General features: G+C 45.8%; 1 protein-coding gene across 1 annotated transcript; it reads right to left on the bottom strand.

Moving 5' to 3' along the window:
- Positions 1–615: 615 nt before the first annotated feature.
- Positions 616–12,476, bottom strand: LOC127301697 (cysteine-rich receptor-like protein kinase 10). The gene is made up of 7 exons (XM_051331966.2): positions 11,516–12,476; positions 2,308–2,448; positions 2,088–2,215; positions 1,661–1,868; positions 1,312–1,549; positions 1,066–1,216; positions 616–987 (listed from the first exon to the last, which is right to left on the bottom strand). Exons 1-7 carry the CDS (start codon positions 12,342–12,344, stop codon positions 697–699), a joined length of 1,986 nt encoding a protein of 661 aa, XP_051187926.1. The 5' UTR covers positions 12,345–12,476; the 3' UTR covers positions 616–696.
- Between the last annotated feature and the right edge of the window lie 641 nt (positions 12,477–13,117).

The following is a 13,117-nucleotide window of genomic DNA, read 5'->3' as shown; positions in this document are numbered from 1 at the left end:
GGGGGGGGGGCTTTGTGTAATGTCCCGAAAAATATTTCGAAATGTGGTAAGCCATTTCCCTCATTTTATTAATTCAACTAACACAAAAATATTTCCGATCCATTCTAAAACAAAAAATTCTCATTTTGTTAAAAATAAAACTAGGTGAAAACTCATCTAATGTTTTGGTCCAAAACTAGCCGAAGTCTACCTACCCTTTTGGGCATATTTAAGGGCAACCCCTCTCCTTCTTCCTCCCAAACACTATCCCGGAAATCAGTACAAACCATAGTTCTACCGCGGCTCAAGGCTCCGACGACGGGTCTCACTTCGCTCGTTAGAGGTTAGTCTTTATATGAATTTTGATTGAAGACAATGGAGAGCATGGTGGCCTCGACTGTCCGGACTCATGAGCTTGGCAAGAATGAACTCCCGTACTGCATCCTTGAGCCTAATCTCTACACGGTCTATCTTCTTGGCGGCAATCGATCTCAATCCCATATGGAGGGGTGAGGATTGGTTTTCGGGGATGCCATTTTAAAAGTGGTTGAATTCTACAATGTTTCTGATTTCATTCTTAATTCAAACATATCCAAACAACCGAATTCGTCTGACCTAATGCCAATTCACAATTCCTTGCTTCAAGATACACAACATCCAAATTTGGGTTAATATAAACTGAATTTAGACATCTGATCTCAGTTTCCAATGTGCGCATTAGCGACCGCTAGTGAAGGTGTTCGTGTACAAAGGTGAGGTAGCATTTTTAGAAAGATCAGAACTTCCATTGAGAAAAAACGTTGGTCTAGCAGCAGCTGGTAGAGAAGTGGTAGCATCACTGTTAAGCATCACCATGATCTCTGACATCGTAGGTCGATCTGCAGGGTTCTGTTGAAGGCACAGGAAGCCGATATGGACACACTTGAGCACCTCGGCTACAGGGTAGTTTCTTTCCAAGGAGGAATCTACCATCTCTGCAATCGCTCCTTCAGCCCAGTGATTCCATACCTAGCATTATAAATGCATGTGTTCAGCACTAAGAACATACAATAAGAAATTTTCTGCAGGTATTTACAGTGTACTCACGATGCTTATAAGATCTTCGTTTTCCTCGGGAAGGTAGGACCCATTGTTTCTACGGCCCGTTACGATCTCTATCACTAGAATGCCAAAACTGTACACATCTGATTTTGTAGAGTATTGTCCACGCATCACATACTCAGGAGACATGTAGCCGCTGCAATAAGAAGAACATGCAAGCAAGGATTAAGATGGTGATATTGCCTGCGTCATAATTGATTCGTTGTTCGAAGTTCATGACTAATTACTCACAATGTCCCGACGATGCGCCCGGTGACCTCGCGAGTCTGATCTTGCGCAAAGAGCCTGGCCAGGCCGAAGTCTCCGATCTTGGGGCTCAACTCTGCATCTAACAAAACATTGCTTGCTTTCAGGTCGCGGTGGACGATCTTCTTTTGAGAATCCTCGTGTAGATACTGGAGACCTCGAGCAACTCCTTCTATTATCATGTATCGTGTCGCCCACTCCAATCGTTGTTTTTCCTCAGGATCTAACACCAGATTTCATGGTCAGATTTCATGGTCAGTGTAATGCATATAAAATATTATTATTACTATACTACTAAGAGTATTTAGGATTGTGGGGAGGAGGGTTGCCGTACCGAAAAGAATGGTATCAAGGCTTTTATTTGACATGTACTCGTAGACCAGCAATCTCTCTCCCGCTTCTAAAGAAAATCCCACAAGCCGGACAAGGTTCTTATGGTGGAGCTTGGCCACCAGAACTAGCTCATTTTTCAGTTGCTCCATCCCCTGATTTGAGCCCTTCGATAGCCTCTTTACAGCAACTTCTAGTCCGGAAAGGACTCCCTAAATAAATCAATTATCTTCCATGAAGAATAATTATCAACTTCATACAGTCCATCTAGCTCTTTCTACAATATTAATTCATATACTATGAAGTTTATCAATACTTATGCCGTGCGAGCTACCCATGATGTACACAAATTCAGAGTTTACACTTTATAATAAACACAATAACATCCAATCATAGTACATCCTCGGATTCAAGGTTATCAACAAATATACCTTGTAAACTGTACCGAATCCCCCCTCGCCAAGTTTATTGCTTTCGTCGAAGTTATCTGTTGCCTCTTGTAGCGATGACAAAGATAACAAGTTTGACTTGACACTCTCCAGGTCGTCAACTGTATGAGCTGGTAATGTATAGCGGCCGTTTAGTAGGGAACGTATCACGTTTAATTAGTATGTGCGTAAAATTAAGAAGCGGAAAGTGTAGAGGACTTACATTGGGTGGAAAGCGCTGGCCTTCGAGATCTTCTCTTCCTATGAATAGTTCTCCACATACAAAGAGAAATTACTGCTACTACAGCGACAGCCAGTATCGGAAGTATAATTCCAAGAGGTCTGCTACCTGAAGTTTTTTTACCTGTAATTTGGCAAACAAATAAAATGTTAGAAATAGTCCGGCTCCCCAGGGTTCCTCATTTCTTTCGAACAACCTTTAGTTAAGATAGGGAACTCCCCCCTTTAACCACTTCTTTTAATTTACACTGTCTCAGGATGCAAATGGCAGTTCTTTTGCATGGATACAACAGTATAGAGGCGCGGCAAACCAGCATGTTTTTTTAGTTCTTTTGATGTCAAGCTAAAAGAAATTAAATTCTGCAAGTATGAAAACTCTTAACTCTGAAAGAATGTAGTTTACGCTGCCAAACATTTAGGATGAACAAGGATGCCTATGATATGCCCATAGTAAAATCCAACAACGGTACCCCTCAAAATAGAGTTTATGATAGACTTTCGAAGGTTGTGTGGCTTGGGCTTTGGGTTCACTTCGTTGGGTTCATATGAGTTTAGTACGTGATTGAAGAATCAAAATCAGTCTACATGTACCTCAAAAAAAAAAATCAGTCTACATGAATAGAGGTGTTCAATTGCAACAGACAAATAGAGACAATCAAGTAAATGATTGTATTACTCCTTTTTCGCGAAAACGCAAAAGACTTGCGTTTCGATGCATTGATAGATAGGAAAAAGGTTATATGTACAAGTCCACGAAGGGACCAACACCCCACACTACAACTCGACCCAAGAAAGAAGACCTAGTCTAGGGGATGATCTGGCGGACACCCCGGGCCCCCGCGCTCACCCACTGTTGCGCCTCGGTCTTGATGTCGTTGAGCAGGGAAGGCACCGAGGGTTGTGCGTTATCAAAGATCGCAGCATTCCGGTGCTTCCAGATCCACCACGTCGTGAGCATGATGACCGACGATGTACCTTTGCGCAACTGGCGGGGAGCGGTCCGCACCGCCTGCGACCACCACTCCACGAAGTCCCCCTCCTAGTCCGGAGGCCCCGAGGTAGATCGGATCCACGAGAGGACCTCGAACCAGATCGTCCTGGAGAATGAGCATCCGGTGAGTAGATGCGCCATAGTCTCCTCGGATTGGTCACACAGCGGGCATCTGGGCGCATGTGGTAGACCACGACGCGCCAGCCTCTCACCCGTCCAACACCTGTCCAGACAGGCCAGCCATAAGAAGAATTTCACCCTAGGAGGCGCCCAGGATCTCCAGTTCAGCTCCCATGATGCTGATGTGATACCCCCTGGAAGAGGGCCTCATAGCAAGAATGGGAGGTGTACTGGCCGTCCGTCGTCCACAACCAGGACATCGCGTCTTGCTCCTCCGAAAGCTGGACATCCCTCAGTCTGACCCATAGTTGCACATATTGCCATAGTGCTAGGGGACTCGGTGCTCCAGCTATGTCGGGGATCCAAGTGCGGTCTACCAGTGCCTGACGCACCGTACGCACCTTCCTGCGCCGTTTAGGAACTAGCGCGAACACCTCTGGCGCCATCTCCTTGATGGACTTGCCATCCAGCCACCGGTCCTCCCAGAAGAGCGCGGACTCCCCATTACCCACCGTCATCGAGGTGGAAGCCGCGAAGATGTCCAGCTCCGCCTTCGAGAACTGCATGTCCAGCCCGCGCCATGGCCGTTGGGGATCCGTGCGCATCCTCCACAGCCAACGCACCCTAAGGCTTATGACCATCCGTGCAAGGTCGGGGATCCCCAACCCTCCTAGGTTAAGCGGCCGGCACACCCTTGCCCAGTTCACATGGCAGTGACCTCCATTGGCCTCTGCCCGGCCCACCCAGAGGAACCCTCGCAGGATCTTGTTGATCTGTTTGAGGGTCTTTTTGTTCAGGGCCAGTACCATTAGTAGGTGCAGCGGGATTGCCGCGAGCACCGCTCGGATCAGCGTCAAACGTCCAACTTGCGGCATCATGGATGCCCGCCATGTCGGCAATCTGTCAGCTAACCTGTCCAAAAGCGGCTGGAAAGTCTCGGCCGACAACCGCCTAATAGACAGGGGAATGCCCAGGTACTTCACCGGAAAAGGCGCTAGCTGGCACTCCATGTGTCCCGCCGCAGCCACAGCCACCTCATCCGAGCAAGCAACAGGAGACACCGAGCACTTAGCGAAGTTGGTGCGTAGGCCGGAAGCTTGCCCAAAAAGCTCCAGGATCCCACGGACCGCACCCAACTCTGCCTCATCCGGGTGACAGAAGATCACCACATCATCCGCATATAGCGACACCGAGGTCACCAGGTCCCGTCGCGCCAACCGTCGCAGCATACCCAGCTCAGCTGCCTTGGCGAGCACCTTGTTGAGCGAGTTCATCACCAGTACAAACAACGATGGCGACAGGGGGTCCCCCTGTCTCAGTCCCCTCCGATGCCAGATCGGGGGGCCTGGCTCGCCATTGAGCATCACCCGGGTACTGGCCGTGGCCAGTAGCAGAGAGACAATCTCTCGGAACCTCGGCCCAAACCCTAACTTCTGGAGAACCTCCATGAGGAAGCCCCAGGATACTGAGTCGAAAGCCCGAGCAATGTCCAGCTTCAGCATCACCCTCGGCTCCTTCCCTCTATGTAGGAAACGAGCTGTCTGCTGTACCAACATGAAGTTGTCATGGATGCACCTTTTGCGAATGAAGGCGCATTGGTTGCGATCCACCAGCGACTCCATCCGGGGTGCCAGCCTAGTAGCCAAAGTTTTCGCCACCAGCTTGGCAAATATATGAATCAGACTTATCGGCCTGTAGTCGCCTAGCGCCATGGCGTCCGGGCGCTTGGGCAGCAGGACCAGCAGGGCCTGGTTAAGGCCTTGGAGTCCGCGCCCACACATCGTATAAAGCTTGTCGAAAGCCGCCATGAAGTCAGCCTTGACCACCCCCCAACATTTCTGGAGGAACTCAGCCGTGAACCCGTCGGGGCCGGGCGCCTTGCCTGGTGGCAGGTGTCTGATTACTTCCCACACCTCCTCCTCCGTGAACGCTACCTCGAGCTCGGATAGGTCCTCTGGTGTGGTGCCCAAGAAGTCCAAATCCAGCGAGTGCGCCCTCGCCACCGAAGTGCCCAGCAGGCCCTCAAAGTGCGCGAAGGTAGCTTCAGCCATGGCCGCGTGGTCGGAGAGAACGGCGTCATCCACCCTCAAGCTATGAATCACGTTCTTCTGGCGCCTATAGGCTGCATGCTGGTGGAAGAAGGCCGTGTTGGCGTCCCCCTCCCTTAGCCATGCTATCTTTGCCCGCTGGCGAGCCATCGTCCGCTCGAGTGAGGCCAACCCGGTTCTACAAGAGTCCATCTCTCACTCCATCCTCTCTTATACTCCTACATAATATCATTTACTAGCTAAGTAGACGGGATCAAAATGTAAGCTGGCCGCTAGCATCTTGCAGAGTTACTTTTGAAAAACTGTAAATTTCTTGGTTTTAAATTACATCACCGTGTGTCAAGGAGTTCCTCTTAAAATGTATTATGTGCAGGAAAAACTTCGTGTATATAAACATGCAATGTTGATATATAAGACCATGAAATTGGTTATTATGTTCTTGCTCCCTTCTAAATAGGATATAATACATTGTCCCATTTTACAATTGTTGTATTACTCCTAAAAGTAGTATTGTGAGTTTGTGGCACTACTTACCCAATTAGAAGAAAAAATCATATTTAGTTTGACCGCTAAATTCATATTTGTACAACAGTTGCCAATTTTACCCCTATATATCTTCACATTTGTGAAAGTGCATGACAAGGGTAAAATGGGACAAAACTGGCATAAATAGTGTCACAACAATTGTAAAATGGGACAATCTATTATATCCTATTTAGAAGGGAGCAAGAACATAATAACCAATTTCATGGTCTTATATATCAACATTGCATGTTTATATACACGAAGTTTTTCCTGCACATAATACATTTTAAGAGGAACTCCTTGACACACGGTGATGTAATTTAAAACCAAGAAATTTACAGTTTTTCAAAAGTAACTCTGCAAGATGCTAGCGGCCAGCTTACATTTTGATCCCGTCTACTTAGCTAGTAAATGATATTATGTAGGAGTATAAGAGAGGATGGAGTGAGAGATGGACTCTTGTAGAACCGGCTCTATTACCTCAAAATGATACTACAGACGGCGGGGGGTCAGACCAACCGTGACAGATATTAAGGACGCGATTGGTATCTCTCTTGGAGGCTAGCAATGCGAAAACAGGTCGATTGGATGGCTGAACTCTCCCTGTGTGCTGGCTGGCACGCTGCGAAAAGCAGCTTCGGGCCAGGCCCGCTGGATACGCTCGAATCGGCAGTTTCCCTATGGCCAGACTCGCTAGCTGCAATCCTCTACTCACTTCTAGTAAACACAACAATAGTTCAAATCAAAATAAGTTGTACATGAAAAAATATGTGTGTCAACGACGTGAGTCCATTCTGTATTGGTTTCGAGTTTTGTTTGTTGTAAATATCCAATTTTGTGTTCTTGTTTGAAGCGTTTTGACTGAATTACATCAAATTTACCTCACACGGTTCGCCGTTTCAAAATTCCTTTGACGAGTAGCTTCACCTCGCCGTTTCGCGCACTTTTCATGTTGTAAATTCTTCATTTCTCCTTGGCCACCATTGCGGTGATAGCGGCACGGTGGTCTTTCCGCGGGCCGGCCTGATGTTGGTTGTGGTAGTGAGGGGTGTCTTGCAGGTAGTTAGAGTGCCATGCACCGGAGCTGCAGAAGGTGGTGACGATGCTCGGGGCTATGTCCATAATTTGCACTCGTTGGGCTTCCAGTCGTGGCCGGTGGTCAACATGCTCCCTTCCATCCGCATTACATGCTCACCGTCGACATGCGTACTCAGTATGTTTCTATTCTTAATAGGTGATCCCATTTCTCTTCACATGCAGCATATCCACCTCATCAAACATCCTTGACCAATTCTAACTTACCAAGTCATGCAAGCCTGCCACGTCATCTTCTTCTTTTCAAGATTTATATCTCTGTCTATTTTGCACAAAAGGCACACATCACAACTTTCCATCAGTTCCGCATCAACCACAATTAATTCTATCAGTTATTTGTGGTCATTATCATCATTTATTTGGGCAGGTATTAACCCGTATGATAGCACCAGAATCTTCTCTTCCTTTCCCTCAGTTTTACTACCTTTCCTCTCCACTTTATCTTCTCCATTAATTCTTTGTCACGCTAAATGCAGAGGTGAACGAACGATTCGCTTCTCCTTCTCCATTAATTCCGTATTCGTCTTCCCCGATATGTTGTTCACGCACACCATATATAGCTTACGGGTCCTGACCTTTTTCTTCACCCTCCTCCCACAGTCACACTCTCCTTGCAACAGTGGAATGCCCCCTGATATGTATAGATGACACCAAGGTCAGCCACCCGTTAATACAACCCATAGCGAAGATACCAGCAAGCCCGCTGCGACATCCCCCAAACAGATCATAGCGAAGAGACCAGCGAGCCTGCCGCATCATCCCCCAAGGAGATCATGAAGAACATAATAAGAGTGTCAGTCGCTATAGCCTTGCAGTCTAGGAAAACCCGTCTACAACATCATTCAACATGCTCCAATCTGAACAATTTGAACCTGAAGTACAACGTATCTTATGCAAGTTCATCCCAAATTTGCAGGTGGAGTATCATAGTAATAATTAGCTGATGCATACAATTCCGAATTATGTTTTTTGCTCCTGTTGGTCCCTTCTCCTTTGTCCAAACTGGACCAGGATATTTTTCCTTCTATCTCACTTCACAAAGGTAAAAGAGGAGCATGTACATGCAAATTGCTTTTGTTGTAAATTGCTTGGTCTGTACCAGATTGTTCGAGGAGATAAAGTGTTGCCTTTACCTATTTGACGATGTAATTGATGATCCATTTAATATACACGTTTAATATATATTGTGATGAGGACATCACAGCCTCCAACTACGTGTACTTCTTTTGAGGCCAACACCCAGAACAAGATCGCCTATTTGGAATCCCACCATTATCAATCAACCTTTCATCTCTATTCGCAATATTCTGATTGCATCTTTAGTTCTTACTTGTTCTCGATTTCAGGTAGGAATTAAAATCTTCTGGTCAGGCTGATCGTGCTCCCACAAGATCAGTAACTCCCGGAGATTGTCCTAGCGATTGCATTGGTGCACGAGCTTTGCACGTGTAGTCGGATCGTCAAGCACGAACTCCACCAACAAATCGATCTATCTTCATCTCATTGAAAGATCGGACACCTTTGTCTTATCAAGTGGTATCAGAGCCCTAAATGAGTTACATGCTAAGAGAGATTTTGGGTTCGGTGTACCAATTGATCACTTTAATCTGTCTTGGAATATGAGTGCACCCACTGAAATTATCATTGATATGACTAGCAATCTTTTGGTTGACTCTAGTTATGAGAGACCTACAGATTCGTGTGTACCATGTGCTGTTTTTCGTTCCTCTATTGATATGAGTGTACAAACGGAGACTTTTGTTTCCAAGGATGACCATGTGTTAGGAACTTGTGTAAATGATATACCAACTATGTTGAGTACACGTACTGTACAAGTTAAATTTTCCATATCTATGAGTGTACAAACTGAAATTCTTGCTCCTGATAATGCACCTTGTGATTTGAAAGATGACACTAGTATGGATCATATAAAACTGGTTATGAACAATGAAGTGTTGGCTAAGATTTCTCATGCTAATTCTTTGTTTTATGTTGTGATGGACCCACCTATATATTTGTAAAATGCTAGAAATAAAATTGATGAACTTCCTTGTTTAAAGAGTGTCTACGCCCCCGATGTTACTTTTAATTTGATTGGGGAGTATGTCAGAACCAATGTTTTTATGGTACATAGGATTTGCATCATGTGTGATGATTCTTATAGTTCCAATAAAACTGATTTTGTGTATATGCTTTTTCATTTTGATATGACCTCCAATGTTGGTATTCATTCTATGCCAAATAACTTGCTGCAAAATTGTTTAAATCCACATGGCGTAGCTAGTAAATTTGAGACCTTACATTTTGGTTTACCAACTTTGGGATGGTTTAATGATGAGCATTACAATTTGAAAGGAGTTAATATGTGCTTCACTTATATCTGCAAACTGAGTTGTGATGAATGTTTAATGGGGACTAATGATCTTCTAAGCTACTACAAGACTGCAATATGTACACAATTAAATGAGCGACATGACAGATCTGTTAAAACAGATGACATATACATATACCATGCATATACATTGTCTCTTTTGTTAGCATGTTTATAGAATAAACATCGCCGAGGACAGCTTTTCTTTCAAGAAAGGGAGGATGATGAGGACATCACAACCTCCGATTTGAAGGCATATCTTGGTGAAAAAGATGAGACAACGTCGATGACGATTTCAATTCAAGAAGGGGAGGATGAGGAGGACATCTCTATGATAGATACAACCAATACTCCTACAACCACATCTCAGGTACATTCGTTACTAGGAATCCTTCCTAATATATATATGAGAATATGATGCTGCCTAAATCAAATGTATTTATATTATTTAGGAATGGATCTAGCATGGACGCCAAGCATTGGATTAGGAACGTGCATGGAGATTGAAGCAGACCTGCAAGGATTCGGGATGGCGTTGCAAGCGAGGATTTCAGAACATTGAAGCCACCATAGTGAATCAACGATGCTTGGATGAATTGTACAAGTTACTCCATCATAAAATTCGTCCAAAAAGTTATTTTTGGTGCTGCGTCACCTTATTTAATGGGCCAAGCCCATATATTTTCGGATTAGGTATTTTAGGGGATTTTAAGAGGCCATATAAGTGGAGGAAGACCCATTTAGGGGTGTTTTTGGCCAACCCTAGCTGGTTGGACGAAAATCCATTCACTTCCCCCATATATATCCCTGTGTAGCCGTCATTAGAATTTGGATTTTGATTAGATTAAAAGTTAGTCAATTGCTGCAACTACGTGTACTTCTTTTGAGGCCAACGCCCAGAACAAGACCGCCTATTCGGAATCCCACCATTATCAATCAAGCTTTCATCTCTATTCGTAATATTTTGATTGCATCTTTCGTTCTTACTTGTTCTCGATTTCAGGTAGGAATTAAGACCTTCTGGTCAGGCTGATCGTACTCCCGCAAGATCAGTAACTCCCGGAGATTGTCCTAGCGATTGCATTGGCGCACGAGCTTTGCACGTGTAGTCGGATCGTCAAGCACGAACTCCACCAACAAATCGATATATCTTCATCTCATCGAAAGATCAGACACCTTTATCTTATCATATTGCCATCTGGACAGGTGATATGGAGGATTACGGACTAAAAGTGACAATTATTATACAAGCTATCACAACATCAAGTGTATCTTTAACACTAGAGGGTCACATATGTTTGGACGGATGCATATTTGTTTTCTGCTGGAAAACTATCTTAAATCTAATCTCATAATTATTTAATACCACGATATTAGCTACTCTTATACACATATTAAGAATATTGAATTTACACTATTTCTGGAACATTTAAATTAATCAATTTAATTAATGAAAAAGAAATTTCATTTGTTAGTGTTACTCTTGCCATTTTACCATTCACCGATATACAAATTTATGATATAATTTATCCTAACATATATAACTTATTGTTAATATTTTTCTACAATTTTCCGCAGCAAAACGCGGGGTGTCATCTAGTTTTCATAATAACGCTGTTCATGTATGGCCCAGTCGGTTTTGGTTGGTGAGATATAGGTGACGGCAGTGCCCATGTGCTCCTATGTGCATTCATAATATTGATCCATGAGCTACTAAAATTGTGAATGCAGGGTCTAATGACGTTTTTATGAAAGGATAAACCTCCATTTCTTGTATGTGGGACCTAAAAGTACACACAACTTCAGGTATTGCCAAAAGGTAAAAGCTTGAAAAATAATTCATTGAGTTGAGTTTAATTCTCTTCCTTGGAAGTTTCTCGAAAGGGGGTTTGTAAAGGTTATAAGTGGCTGGAAAATTCAATTTGTTTTTTGGTTAAGTGCCCTATTCAGAAGTCAGAACCGAAGTAAGTCATGACGATGTGTTCGTGGGAGTGCGACTTAATTCGGGATGCAATCTCGAAGGACATGGCAACGTACTGACCTTCCGGAGTGCCCGGCCCAACTGTCGTCGCTGGTCCCGGTGCGGCAGCCGTGGCCGGGAGCTGGAGCATCGCGGTGCCGGTGTAGAACGGGACATGCCCCAGTTCGGACCTCAAGCTGCACCGGGTGCCGGCGATCCTGGCTCCCCCCTCGTTCCGCGGGAGCGCGGCCCACCACTGGTCCAAGAGGTCTTGTAGGCAGCTCCGGCACTGCGCCGGCGATAGGTCCGGCGAGCACTGCGCCGCCGAGAAGATAGGACTGAACCCCGGGTCGGGCCCAACCAACCTCCCCGTGGCGAACAGCCTGCTGGAGTTGTCGACCGCGTACTGCAGCGTGGCGTTGAGGAGGGTGTTGACAGCTCGGTTGTAGCCCGCGACGTCGCTGCTGGTGATGTTGGCGCCGCTCCTGAGACGTACCTCGCCAGAGTTGTTGGTGGAGGCGAGGAAGTTGACGTCGGACAGGCGGACGTAGCACTGGTTGTTGCACAGCGCGACGTCCCTGATGAGGCGGCCGCAGGCCGTCCCCGCGTTCTGTAGGGCGGAGGTGCCGCAGTCGGCGCAGTCGCTGGCGCTGACGTCGCCGCGGCAGATCATCAGGCCGTAGACGGTGTCTGGGGCGGTGCCTCGGGTGCTCGAAGCGAATAGGGACGGCGAGGAGGAGGCGTTCTGGCGGAGGGTGACGATGAGGTTTAGGAGGTTGGTTTCGTATGTGCTGCCTGCCGAGTAGTTGCCGCTGCTGCTGTCGCACAGCGGCCACGGCTGTGCTGCGGCGAGCGGCACCGCGACGGCCAGAAGGAGCAGAACAGCGTGAGTCCTTGCGCGGCCATTCATGGCGTGAACAGAGGAGGAAGAAACTTCTTTCCTTTCCTTTCCTTTCCTTTTCTTCTTCTGGGTGGGTTAGACATTATAAGAAAGAAGGGTGCCATTCATGGCGCGCCCACGGAAAGAAACGAGAGTGGTATGTGCATTCTGCAGCTGAGATTATTGCCTCCTCCACTTGTGTTGACTGTGCAGCGGATTAAACGCGTGCTGGTTTTCGAAGAGGGATGTTGAACAAGTTGCCAGTACGTACTCCTGCTAGTTGGCCAGTCAACAATGGCGACGGGAGTATCTCAGTCGTGCCTGCTCAAAAGGGAAAACTTCATTGCCCATTCAGAACGCTCGATTTACTAATGCATATCCATCTATCGGTGTCTGTACACATGTGCAGAGTATCCACATCTTTGGCCCAAGTCGCCATGCAAGTTGCATGGACAGCGACGCTGCGCACTGATGTCTCCGTCTCTCTCTCTTCAATCAGTCGGCTTCGACTCTTTCGAAAAGGTAATCCAAAGTGCAACTATTTGCCAATTTCTTTTTCCAAATCGCGAGAGCTTCTTTATGGCATGAGTAATGGATGCAGCTGTCCAACTCGCCTTGAATAATTTTTTTGATATACATGCATGTCATGTTATGGTTCCATTAATATGTCTTTCTCTCAAAAGCTGATTTAGTTTTTCTCTTTCTCTCTCATATTTTCACTCAGTATTCATTTTATAGCTGAAGAGGCTTCCTCCTTATCCGAACCTAATTTGGACCACCCAATCTATCTATCTATCTATTAT

Source organism: Lolium perenne, chromosome 7 (genome assembly GCF_019359855.2).
Source record: "Lolium perenne isolate Kyuss_39 chromosome 7, Kyuss_2.0, whole genome shotgun sequence".
Taxonomy (NCBI): domain Eukaryota; kingdom Viridiplantae; phylum Streptophyta; class Magnoliopsida; order Poales; family Poaceae; genus Lolium; species Lolium perenne.
Note: the sequence above shows the minus strand (reverse complement) of the source record. Positions and strands in the feature narration are given on the sequence as shown.

Bases quoted from the DNA above. Each gene is read 5' to 3' on its own strand.
- LOC127301697 (XM_051331966.2), bottom strand. From the start codon at position 12,344: ATGAATGGCCGCGCAAGGACTCACGCTGTTCTGCTCCTTCTGGCCGTC. The intron at 2,216-2,307 runs GTAAGTCCTCTA...ATACATTACCAG, and splicing joins GCCAGCGCTTTCCACCCAAT to CTCATACAGTTGACGACCTG. The intron at 1,869-2,087 runs GTATATTTGTTG...TGATTTATTTAG, and splicing joins GATTCGGTACAGTTTACAAG to GGAGTCCTTTCCGGACTAGA.